This window comes from Gekko japonicus, unplaced genomic scaffold, assembly GCF_001447785.1.
Source record: "Gekko japonicus isolate JY-2015 unplaced genomic scaffold, Gekko_japonicus_V1.1 scaffold26, whole genome shotgun sequence".
Classification (NCBI taxonomy): Eukaryota; Metazoa; Chordata; class Lepidosauria; order Squamata; family Gekkonidae; genus Gekko; species Gekko japonicus.
In genome coordinates this window covers 1,968,693-1,981,509 of record NW_015174844.1, presented here as the reverse complement: position 1 = coordinate 1,981,509, position 12,817 = coordinate 1,968,693, and the positions used below count along the sequence as shown (strand labels likewise).

General features: G+C 43.6%; 1 protein-coding gene across 1 annotated transcript in view; it reads left to right on the top strand.

The window, feature by feature from the left end:
- The first annotated feature begins 711 nt into the window (after nucleotides 1-711).
- LOC107121507 (desumoylating isopeptidase 2) overlaps nucleotides 712-12,817 on the top strand; it is a 74,584-nt gene continuing 62,478 nt past the window's right edge. The window contains exons 1-5 of the mRNA XM_015424417.1: nucleotides 712-768; nucleotides 3,364-3,416; nucleotides 10,778-10,811; nucleotides 10,899-10,978; nucleotides 12,295-12,394. Of these exons, the coding sequence (XP_015279903.1) occupies nucleotides 712-768; nucleotides 3,364-3,416; nucleotides 10,778-10,811; nucleotides 10,899-10,978; nucleotides 12,295-12,394 (324 nt within the window). The remainder of the gene's footprint in view (nucleotides 769-3,363; nucleotides 3,417-10,777; nucleotides 10,812-10,898; nucleotides 10,979-12,294; nucleotides 12,395-12,817) is intronic.

Here is a 12,817-nt window from a genome sequence, read left to right as displayed (position 1 = left end):
CAGCCCCACCCCTGTGCTCTGCTCAGTTGGCTTGTCGCAGCTCCAGCGTCCTTTACATGCTCTGCTCAGTTGGCTTGTCGCAGCTCCTTTACGGGCCCAGGGCCACGTCTGCTGGGGCTGTCCTTGTATCAGCATCAGGGCTGCAGGGATTCCTGGTCCCTCTTGTCAGTTGTTGGGGTTGTGTTCCATCTCCTGCGGCCACCCTGACTCTGAGCTGCCCTTCCTCACCGCTTCCCCTGTCCCGCTGTGGGGCTCCTCACTGTCGGGCGACCAGTTGTATTGGCTCAGCACTGGTAAGCGGGGATGCTGTGGGGTGGCTGAGGGTTGGGTCTGAGGCCTAGAGCCCTTGGGCTGGGACACAGTTATACATAGTACTCATATGTTTGAGTGTGAGAGCATTTTTTTCAAAGAATCCCAGTTATAGGTAAGTAATTTTAAGTGTATTTAAGGTAAATTCATTTTTAAAACTCTCTGCATCAGTAAGCACATAGTAGTACATCTCAGGTTTGTATAGACAACATATAAGAGTACTTTTCATACAGTGTTCTCTGCATACCGAGGGTCCAGATATACTTGTGCACATTAGTAATTTGAAAATGGAAAAAATAGATATATTTATAATGAAAACAAACACTTTTAAAGCACATGTGAATTTTAACATCTTTTTTCTTGGGGGGGGGATTTCCGTCTAGCTCTAAATCAACAGGTGTTATGACAATTGAGCTGAAACCTTCTTCCTCTGGAAAAACATGTTCATCAAGCAACGAGGTAAGAACAGAATGAAAATTAATGTTAATTAAATATTACAAATAGAATTTTAAGGCATTTTCTAGTGAAACACTACTGGTGCTTTAAATTAAGACTTCCTATATAAGAGTTCCTTGCATATTGTCCATCCATTCTCTCCACATTTAAAGGAGAAAGTATTCCTACCGGCAATCTATTTTGGAGGTAAGTTATTCCAAAAATTTTTATCATTTAAGTAGGACAGAAAATACACCATGTTTGTTCCCCTGCCTCTCTGTCAGGGTCCTGGCTGTTATCCCAGCCTGCCTTCCAGTGCCCAGATTGTGGCAAAGCCTCACTATGTTACAAACTCCCTTGCCATTGGCCAGTGGCAACACTAGGCTACAAAAACAGTAAAGGTAAAGGTTTCCCTTGCTCGAAAGCCAGTCAAATATGACTCTAGAGATGCGGTGCTCATCTCCATTTCCAAGTCGAAGCGCCAGTGCTGTCCAAAGACGTTTCCATGGTCACGTGGCCGGCATGACTAGATGCCAAAGCGCACGAAATGCTGTTACCTTCCCACCGAAGTGGTACCTATTCATCAACTTGCAATTTCTTGCTTTCGAACTGCTAGGTTGGCAGGAGCTGGAACCAGAGATGGGAGCTCACTCCGTCATGTAGCACTCAGAACTGCTGAACTACCAACCTTCCGGTCTGCAGTTCAGCGTCTTAACCACAGTACTCATACCTATTTTATCCACTCTCAGCACAAGCAGCTGCCAAACCACACAAACACCCCTTGCAGGCTAGTAAAGGAAGCCTACTGGATTTTAAATTAACCATTTCCTCATGAAAACTGCAGAAAACAGACTTCCTCCTGCTGATTTTAGTCCTCCCTGCACTTAAAATTAAGCAAACACCCTTTCAAGCAGCCTGTCTCTGTTCCATGCCATGCGATACCTTTGTATCAGATTCTCTTGTCTTCAACCATCCCCCACTTATTACTTATATGAACTGGCTGTATGGTTAACATTCCAATGCTCTTATCTGTCTTTTGACATCCTCCTATAATTCTCACATAACCTCCTTATTTTACTTAAAACTGCTTGGTTTCACAACTTCCTTTACTGTTTAATCAATATTTAGCAGAAATTAGTTTTGCTGCTACCGACATGAGGCATCAAAGATACTACGGCTCATATGGACAGGAAACTTCGGGGGGGAAGCGTGGCTGTTTGCCCCGGGGCAAACTAACGCGCGGTTAAGGGATCAGACCTCCCCTGGAGGTTCCGTGGAGGTTCCGTGGGAAGGGAGAGGTGCTGATCACAGGACGATCCTGCGTGCAACAAAGAAGCACGTGGTGCGGCAAACAAGTGGGGTTTTTTGTTGTGTACACCAAAAATGTGCATGCTCCGTTGGTTGCTTGTGCGCATCCACGGAGACTTGGGGGGGAAAAAACCGTCTTTGCAAGGAGACATGGGCGGGCGCCGGATGCCACCGGAAACGCGATCAGACGCCCGCCCTTGCCCCGCAGTTTCCGGAAACTAGTACCTCCGAGGTACTAGTTTTTTGCAGCGCGGTTTCGGCGGGAAGCCTCGGTTGAGCCACGGAAGCGCTACACTTCCCAGATGTGCCGGTGAGATCGCGCCCGGAAACTCCGCCTGACTTCAGTCTCTGTAGCGTGGCTAATGTTCCGTGTGACTGCAGCCTACATCTATCAAATAAATAAATTTCAGGGTCAAAAGCTCAATGTTTCTTCACATATGGATTACAGTGCTTGGATCTGGGTCCCTACCATGTGTTATACATGCAACACATGTGAGCTGTAAGTTCTCCTTAATTCCTACATATGTGGTGCCTGACTAGGATGAGAACTGTGGTACAAGAGAAGGTGTTTCAGCCTTGTCTCCTGCACCATTTCCCCAGCCTGAAACTTTCTCAAGAGTATGCTATGAGGCCTTCTGGGAAAACTGGCATACAGCCCAGGAAACACATGGTTTTCACCAAATAGCACCTCTACACTGCAGATGTAGGGGAGGCTTAATGATGTCATGGCCAAAGCAAGATTTGAACTCTCAGTTACTGCATTGCATCATCCCTCTCAGGTTTAATTCCCACAACTTTGCTTCATTGCATACAAAACATTCATAATCGTGGGTGTTTATACATTGACAGTGGTGTGTGGATGTATGGAAATGAAATCTTTATACTGTTTTTGGTGTGTATTATCACAATTGTGAAGGTTATTTATGTATTAAAAGAGGATTGCGTTATGGAGGGGTGGTAGTCTATAATTGCTGTTTTGGAAGAACAATCTTCTGAACTAGTATAAGGCCATATGTTTTGATATTATAGCATTTTGGTTCATTTACCATTGATATGTCATTGTGATGTTTTATGTCATTGTGAATGTTGTACACCGCCTTGAGCCAGCTTGTCCGGCAAGGCGGAATAGAAATTAAAGCAATAAATAAATAATAAATAAATATGAATAAGTAACAAAAGGAGTTAGGGTTAGGAATGTGCATTTACAGAGTTATAGGTTTCTTTGTTTTGTATTTTTTATATTGTTAACTAAACCATAAAAAACAAGTTTTAAAATGTATGTAATATTAATTTGAAGGTTTTTTCCACCAGCTCTTTCACATAAATGTTGGCTGCCCTTATGTTCAGCACCTGAAGGTTAAAAGGTAAGTTAGAATTTCAATTCCCTACTCTTTTTTATTTATTTAGTAACAAAAACTCAATTAAATACTATAACAACACAACTGTCAGATTCATATATCTATCTTTTTAAGTATGTAAGAGTATCCTTAGTTTATTCACACACTGAAATATTCAGGACTTGTGCAAGCCCAATTGTTGGCAGTGTGATTTATATTTAAACAAGCAGGGGTACATGATGTATCACCTCATGTGGAGGGAACAAACATTGTGACATATTGACTGCATAGTGGTGCAAGCCTGCGACTTCCAGAGGTAAGGCAGCTTCGTGCTCATCTAATTCGCACCTCAGCAGTCTACCATGGTATATATTTTATACAAGACTGCTCACTTAACTAAGCTAGTTCTCTCAGGTTTTTAAAAGTTGTCATATTTGCAAAGAATCCTATTTAATTTATATAATTCTGTTTATCTGTTTTGCATCCACAGACCTTCAAGTTGTAAGGATCAGAACTTTACATTCATTGTACCTCAGTAAGAAATTTATACAAAGTATAGACAAAGTGGTTAGAAATATGTTTCTAGTATTCTTCTGATCCAGAGATCTCTAGCAAGCAATAGGCTGCATTCACACTGTTGTATACCGTCTTGCACACCACTCCAGGAAAGAGAGATCTGTTTTCAGAGTGCTGATCAGCAGCTTGTTCTTGTATACATGTTTAGGGACTGTATTCAGATAGACACAGACATAGGTGACCGATACTGTCAGAGCTGACATCATGTTCCCTCTAAGCTGTGGAATCTTGTGAGCAAAAACTCTACATTGGGAGCTACTGGCATTAAAGTTGTGAGCAAGCAATTTGGCTACTGCATAAATCAGTTTGCTCTGAAGTCTTCTTTCCTGAGCTGAGACAAAAATGTGTGAGCCAGAGGCTAAAAAACTGTGAGCTAGCTCACACTAGCTCAGCTTAGAGGGAACACTGGTTGCCACCCACCTAATCTCAAAAGGTGGGGCACCCGAAGCAGAGCCTCCAAAGATGACCGTAATGGTTGAGCAGGTTCAGGGATTAGGTGGTGCTTCAGTTATGTTGGTCCCAAACCATATAGGGCTTTGAAGGTCAAGTCTAGCACCTTGAATTGTGCCTGGAAGCAAACTGGAAACCAGTGTATGGTCTCTACAACTCCCTGCAGACAATATTCTGGCTGCAGCATGCTGTACCAACTGAAGTTTCCAAATACTTTTCATGGGCAGTCCTTTGTAGGGGGTATTGCAATAATCAAATCTAGATGGAACCAGGGCATACACCACCGTGGCTAGATCTCTTTTGTCTAGGAAAGGACCCAGCTAACTAACCAATCAAAGCTGGTATGAGGCACTCTTGGCCACAGCTGCCATCTGTTTATTCAGAACATAAGAACATAAGAGAAGTCAATGTTGGATCAGGCCAATAGCTCATCCAGTCCAACACTCTGTCACACAGTGGCCAAAAATACCAGGTGTCATCAGGAGGTCCACCAGTGGGGCCAGGACACTAGAAGCCCTCCCACTGTTGACCCCCCCCCCCAACCCCCAAGAATAACGTGCATAACTTGCCCCACTACCTATACCTTGTGGCTAATAGCCACTGATGGACATCTGCTCCATATGTTTATCCAATTCCCTCTTGAAGCCATCCATGCTTGTAGCCGCCGCCGCCTCCTCCTGTGGCAGAAGTAGGTCTGCATCTTAGATCACCCTCAGACTATGGGCCTGTTCCTTCAAGGGGAGTACAACCCCATCCAGAACAGGTGACACCTTCAATCCTAGGTTAGACGTTCCACCCACCAGTAGTACTTCTATCTTGTGATTAAGCTTCAGTTTATTAGCCCACATCCACACCAAAACTTTCTCCAGGCACCAGTTCAGGGTTTCTACAGCCTCCCTGGAAGCACGAGATAGAGCTGAGTGTCATCTGCATATTGGTGAAAACCCAGCCCAGCTGTCTGGATGACCTCAGCGAGGGGTTTCATATAGATGTTAAAGAGCACGAGGACAAGATGGAACCTTGTGGGACTGCATAGGCCAAAGGCCAAGGGGCTGGATAGCAGTCCCTCATCACTACCTCTGAAACCTACCATCCAGGTAGGACTAGAACAATTACAGAACAGTGCCTCCCAAACCGAATTCAGATAGGCAGTCCAGAAGGATCCGATTATTGATGGTACTGAAAGCTGCTGAGAGGTCCAGGAGAATTAGCAGAGTTGCATTCTCTCTGTCCATCTCCTGGTGCAAGTCATCCAGTAGGATGACCAAGGCTGTTAAAGTCCCATAACCAGGCCTGAAACCAGATTAGAATGGGTCTAACAAAGTCTTATAATTAAAATGACTTGTAATTAATTTTTATCTGCTTCTTGAAGGATTGACTTTTAATCTTTGTCAGTTACCGATCAGCAATCTTACATCTTCATTGAGCTAAATTTTTATTTTCATTTTGCTCTCATTTCAAAAATTATTTTGTATCCATTATAATTATTTTTACCTATTTCATCTTCATGTCAGGCACCCAAAAGACTACATTTTCTATGATGCATTAATGTGTGGCACCTCAGACATTCAAAACAGCAGTCTATGAATCAGGGAAGAGGAGACTCACCTAGCATCTGGGAGGGAGAGGAATTATTTGAATTCTCTAAACCAGACTTCTAGGCTCCATGACAATTAATAGGATCTCATGTTCCACAGACAGAAGAAAAAAGGAGGGAGTGATTTTGCTGCTTCCCCTTCCCACTCCAGCTTCCTGGCTATTGATTGTTTGCTTGGTTTTGTGGGTTGTCTCTGCAGACTTGCTTGAGGCAGCTCACAATTGTAACAATAAAACAAAAACAAGCAAACAAGACCAAATTAATAAAAATAAGCCAATACAATAAATATGACCCACAATAAAAACAACTAATAAAAGCAAGCAAGAGCATAAAAGCACATAAAATAAATAGAGCAGCCTAAAATGATATTGATGAAACAGCTCTCAGCTACCAAATGGTTCTTGCCTCCAGAAAAGCCCATTACACTGCTGGAGCAATTTATTTTTATTTATTTATAAATTAAATTTATTAATTGCCCAATCCCTGCATTCACAGGGCTCTGGGCAATGCGCAACAGTAAATAAAATATAATATAAACATTCAGTACGATCTTAAAAACAATTCCCAGATGGCATCCATGAGTCAAATTTTAAGCCAGTCCTGGACTGTGTTGCCACCTCGCAGGCAGAACCAAGAGGTCGCCGAAAGAAAAATTATGGAATAAAGTAGGGGGTGCCAGCCAAGCCCATCGCTGTCCCCAACCAAAAGCCTGGCAGAACATCTCTGCCTTACAGGCTCTGCGGAATTGCATTAAATCCCGCAGGTCCCTGATGCTATTTGGCAGAAAGTTCCACCAGGTTGGAGCCAGGGCTGAGAAAGTCCCAAAGATACATGGGTCCCTGACTGCTCATGGCCTTAAAGATCAGTACCAAAACCTTGAACCTGACACGGTACTCCACTGGAAGCCAGTGTAGCTGGTGCAACAGAAGTTGAATATGTACTGTCCATGATGTTCCCATCAGGACTTGTGCCGCCGCATTCTGGATCAGTTGGAGTTTCTGGATCAGTCTCAAGGGCAGGCCAGCGTACAGCGACTTAGAGTCATGGTCACAGAACCTAGCAGGGGAGAGGCGATCCTAGATTTGGTCCTAAGTAACGCCCAAGACCTGGTGACGGATGTAAAAGTGATTGCACCACTTGGGAACAGTGACCATAATGTTATTGAGTTCAACATTTCTATAAATAGGGAATTGGCCAAAAAGACTGACACAACCACTTTTAACTTTAAACGGGGTAACTTCTCTGATATGAGGGGACATGTGAGGAATAAACTGAAAGGAAAAGTAGAAAGGGTCAAAACCATTGAGGAAGCTTGGAAACTATTTAAAACTACAATGCTAGAAGCTCAGAAAAAATATATACCGCAGGTTAGGAAAGGCACAAATAGTTATAGAAAAAAGCCTGCATAGTTAACAAACAAAGTAATACACCAAACTAGAAAAAAGCCTGCATGGTTAACAAAGTAATGGAAGCTGTAAAAGGTAAGTGGTGGAAAGTGAGGTTGATGAAAGGGAACACAGGCTGTGGCAAATAAAATGCAAATCTGTGATCAGGCAGGCAAAAAGCGAAAAATGTAAAGACCAACAATAAAACTTTCTTCAAATACATTAGAAGCAGGAAACCAGCCAGGGAGGCAGTGGGGCCCTTGGATGACCAAGGGGTAAAAGGAGTAGTGAAGGATGATAGGGAAATGGCTGAGAAACTGAATTCATTTTTTTGCTTCTGTCTTCACTGTGGAAGATGAGAAGTGCTTGCCCACTCCAGAACCACTGATTTCAGGAGGGGTGTTGAAAGACCTGAGTCAGATTGAGGTGACGAGAGAGGAGGTCCTAAAACTGATAGACAACTTAAAAACTGAAAAATCACCAGGCCCAGATGGCATACATCCGAGAGTTCTGAAAGAACTCAAATGTGAACTTGTAGATCTCCTGACAAAGATATGTAATCTTTCCTTAAAATCTGCCTCCATTCCTGAGGATTGGAAGGTAGCAAATGTCACTCCCATCTTTAAAAAGGGTTCCAGAGGAGATCCGGGAAATTACAGGCCAATCAGTCTGACGTCGATACCGGGTAAATTGGTGGAAACCATTATTAAGGAAAGAATTAGTAGGCACATAGATGAACAAAACCTATTGAGGCAGACTCAGCACGGTTTCTGTAAGGGAAGATCTTGTCTCACTAACCTGTTAGTGTTCTTTGAGGGGGTGAACAAACATGTGGACAAGGGGGATCCAATAGATATTATTTACCTTGACTTCCAGAAAGCTTTTGATAAAGTTCCTCATCAAAGGCTCCTAAGTAAGCTCAAAAATCATGGGATAGAAGGACAAGTCCTTTTATGGATCAAAAACTGGCTAGTTCATAGAAAACAGAGAGTGAGTGTAGGTGGGCAATTTTCTCAGTGGAGGGTGGTAAGCAGTGGGGTACCGCAGGGATCAGTACTTGGTCCACTGCTTTTTAACTTGTTCATTAATGATTTGGAGATGGGAGTAAGCAGTGAAGTGGCTAAATTTGCGGATGATACAAAGTTGTTCAGGGTGGTGAAAACCAGTGAGGATTGTGAGGCACTCCAAGGGGATCTGTCAAGGATGGGCGAGTGGGCGTCAACATGGCAAATGGGGTTCAATGTGGCCAAGTGCAAGGTGATGCACATTGGAGCCAAAAATCCTAAATATAAATACACATTGATGGGGTCTGAACTGGCAGAGACTGAGCAAGAGAGAGATCTTGGAGTTGTAGTGGATAACTCACTGAAAATGTCGAGACAGTGTGTGACTGCAATAAAGAAGGCCAATGCTATGCTGGGGATTATTAGGAAGGGTATTGAAAACAGATCAGCCAATATAATAATGCCCCTATATAAATCAATGGTGAGACCTCATTTGGAATACTGTGTGCAGTTCTGGGCACCACACCTTAAAAAGGATATTATAGCTTTGGAAAAAGTGCAGAAAAGGGCAACTCGAATGATAAAAGGGTTGGAACACTTTCCCTATGAGGAAAGGTTAAAGCGCTTAGGGCTCTTTAGCTTGGAGAAAAGACGACTGAGGGGTGACATGATCGAGGTTTATAAGATTATGCATGGGAAAGAGCAGGTAAAGAAAGAGGTACTTTTCTCCCTTTCTCACAATACAAGAACTCGTGGGCACTCCATGAAACTGCAGAGCGGTCGGGTTAGAACGGATAAAAGGAAGTACTTCTTCACCCAAAGAGTGATTAACACATGGAATTCACTGCCACAGGAAGTGGTGGGTGCTACAAGCATGGACGGCTTCAAAAGGGAATTAGATAAGCATATGGAGCAGAGGTCCATCAGTGGCTATTAGCCACAAGGTATAGCTAGGGGCTCTGGGGCAAGTGATGCTCTGTCTTCTTGGTGCTTGGGGGGGGGGTCAACAGTGGGAGGGCTTCTAATGTCCTGGCCCCACTGCTGGACCTCCTGATGGCACTGGTATTTCTGGCCACTGTGTGACACAGAGTGTTGGACTGGATGGGCCTTTGGCCTGATCCAACATTGGCGTCTCTTATGTTCTTATGTTCTTAAATGTAGGAGCAGGACCAGGGTACTTTAATCCATCAGGGATACACTTGGAATTCACTGCCACAGGAGGTGGCGGCTACAAGCATAGAAGGCTTCAAGAGGGAATTAGATAAACATATGGAGCAGAGGTCCATCGGTGGCTATTAGCCACTAGGTATAGATAGAGACTCCGGGACAAGTGATGCTCTGTATTCTTGTTGCTTGGGGGGAGTCAACAGTAGGAGGGCTTCTAGAGTCCTGGCCCCACTGGTGGACCTCCTGATGGCACCTGGTATTTTTGGCCACTGTGTGACAGAGTGTTGGACTGGATGAGCTATTGGCCTGATCCAACATTGGCTTCTCTTATGTTCTCTTAGTAGTCTACCCTGGAGGTGACCGCTGCATGGATTACCGTGGCTAGGTCAGGGCACAATAGGAAACGGGCTAGTTCCACACTTGGCATAGATGGAAGAATGCCAGACTGGCAACATTGGTGACCTGGGCCCCCTTAGATAATGATGGTTTGTGCCGGTGTCAGTAGTTTGTGCATAACATGGCCATGGCATAACATGGCCATGTCAATGGCACCCCATCAAGAGTGGGGAGTTTGTGCCCCAGCCCTGAAGCCCCCCATCACAGAACCTCCATCTTTGTTGGATTCAGTCTCAGCTGGCTCTTTTTTAGCCATTCTGCCATGGCCTCCAAACCCATGGCCATGTTATGCTGGGCAGTATCTGGGCGGCCGTCCATTAACAGGTATAACTGGGTGTCATCAGCATCCCGGCCTGAAACTCCATACTAGCTTGGCAAGGGGGTGCATGTAGATGTTAAATAACATCAGGAAGAGGACTGCCTCCTGAGGAACCTCACATATTAAGGGGTACCTAGTTGACACCTCCCCCAGTGCCACCATTTGTCCCTGCTTTGTCTAACAAAAAAAATTCAATTTTTGAAGTAATCTCCACCCATTTTTACCCCACACCTGTAGAGGAATATCCTTATGTGATTTCCACTTCCATCATTCCACCTAAAGTAGCCTCATTCTGAAGTGGAATGATCAGTTCTATTCAGTGCTTAGCACTGGAGAATATTGAACAGCCAGAACTCATTGATAGAGTAGATGTGCATGTTACGCTGAAATACTTTCCAGAAGGCATAATGTCCCATCCTTTTTTGTGATTATGGATAAGTAATGTTGAAGAACTTCACAGTTAACAGTAGTATAACCTTTTTTTCTTACATTAGGAAACATACATGGTTTGAGACAAGTGAAGATTTGGTAAGCATTAAGCATTTTATTTCAGTCAGCTATTGATACAAATAAATGAAAACATAACATCTTTACTAAATCACCTTGTTCCCCTAGAAAATACAGTATGATGAGGGAGCGTTTGGTTGCCCAATAGATGTCTATTATGGAGATCCATTTCGTCCTTTAGTTATGCTGTAAGTACAATTGAAATATTATAAGATCTCACAGAAGAAACGCATTAGCAAGGTATTTGGCATGGGCCCTTCTCCCAATTCCCCATCAAATGACTTTGTTTTTACTTTGTATGATAGGAATTGCATGGATAAGAGGCTGAGTTTCACTGATACATAAAGGATATGAGGAAATATTGTTGTTGGTAGACAGGAAAGGGAAATATGGCACTATAAAAGAGAAAAGGGAGAGTGTTGAGTTTGTTAAGGCCTTTAAATGTTGTTTGATTGTAATAAACCAGTGTTTCCCAACCTATAGATTGGGACCCAAAACTGGGTTGTAAATGGGTTGCAGACCGGCCCTCCTTAATGAACGCTCCTGCCCTTTGCAACCTTGTCTTTCTTTCCTCTTTGTCTGCATCTCATATTCTCATCTCCCTCTCCATCTTTGTGTCAATAATGGGGAGGGGAGCTGTCTGGCAACTAGTAACTTCACAGTAGTAGCTGAAAGGGGTGGATGTTGGAGAGTAAGTGGGAGATGTTCAGCGTATCGTGGAAAAAACAGAGGAGGATAGAAAGAGGCATGTGTGGGCATGGGCTCTGTCTTGGTGCCCTCCACATTGCCTCACTGCTGTCTCTTCCTGTGGGAGAGGTATTGTAACTGCATTGAGCCACTTGCCACCAACTTCTTCACCGCCATCAGCCATCTTCATGTATCTTCTTAACCCAGCACCACCATCACCCTGAGCATACCTCCTGAAACTCAAGCTCTGGCCCAGCTGGCAGATGAGGAGGAGATGAATTCCCACTTGCTTGGGGTTCATACTGGGGGTAGCTGCACCCTTTGTGTGATGTTAGTTGGTTTCTCCAAAAACAACTGGTTGGGCACTATAGAAAATGGAATGCTGGAATAGATGGGTGCCACTGTCATAGTTTGCCTAGGGCACCAAAAAAAAACTTGGCCCAGCCCTGGATGCGTCATTCTACAAAATAAATTTGGACTTGTGGATCATCATACCTAAAAGGTTGGGAACCACTGTAATAGACTGCATATGGTTGTAAGTTGCCCATAGCAACTGGGATACAATGAGATACTTAGGGGGAAAATAGTCTACAACTAGATAATCCATCATACAGCTATTATCTTGAATCCTGTTCCACCTACCCTTATGACCATATGTTTAACATCCTAACTCTTAGTGGAAATACATCTCTTCAAAGCCCAACTGTTGCTTCTCCTTTCCAGTGATTTGATTTCCAAAAGAGAAATATAAATGAATCCTTGGTATCTGCCTTTTTATTATTTTAGTCAAGATATACTTTTTGGTTTTTGTTTTCAGATATGATGGTGATACATTTATTAATATTGTTGAATCAGAGTATGTATTATGGGAAATGAATGGCAGGACAGATTTCTTTTACAACGCAACCATGAATGAGGTATATGATGTTTGTGTATTATATATAACTAGGAATAAGGCCCGTTGTGGAAATAAATACAACGAGCTCTAGAAAGAGGCTCTGGGAGCGTGCCAAGGCCTTGGGCACTCAGCATCAATGTGCTGTGGTGACCTCAGCAGAGTATAATGACACAGAGTCCACCATTTTCTCCAGAGGAACTGATCTCTGCAACCTGAAGAGCAGTTGTAATTTTCAGTGATCTCCAGCCCTCACCTGAAGATTGGCAACAATTGTTACCCAAGAGGGAATGGCTGGTTTAGAGGGTGGAGTCTATGGCATTGTACCTGTCTGAGGTCCTACCCCTCCTCAAACCTCACCCTCTCCAGGCTCCACCCCTCAAATCTCCATGAATTTCCCACCCTGGAGTTGGCAACCCTATCTTCTTCCCAGCCAAGCATCAAC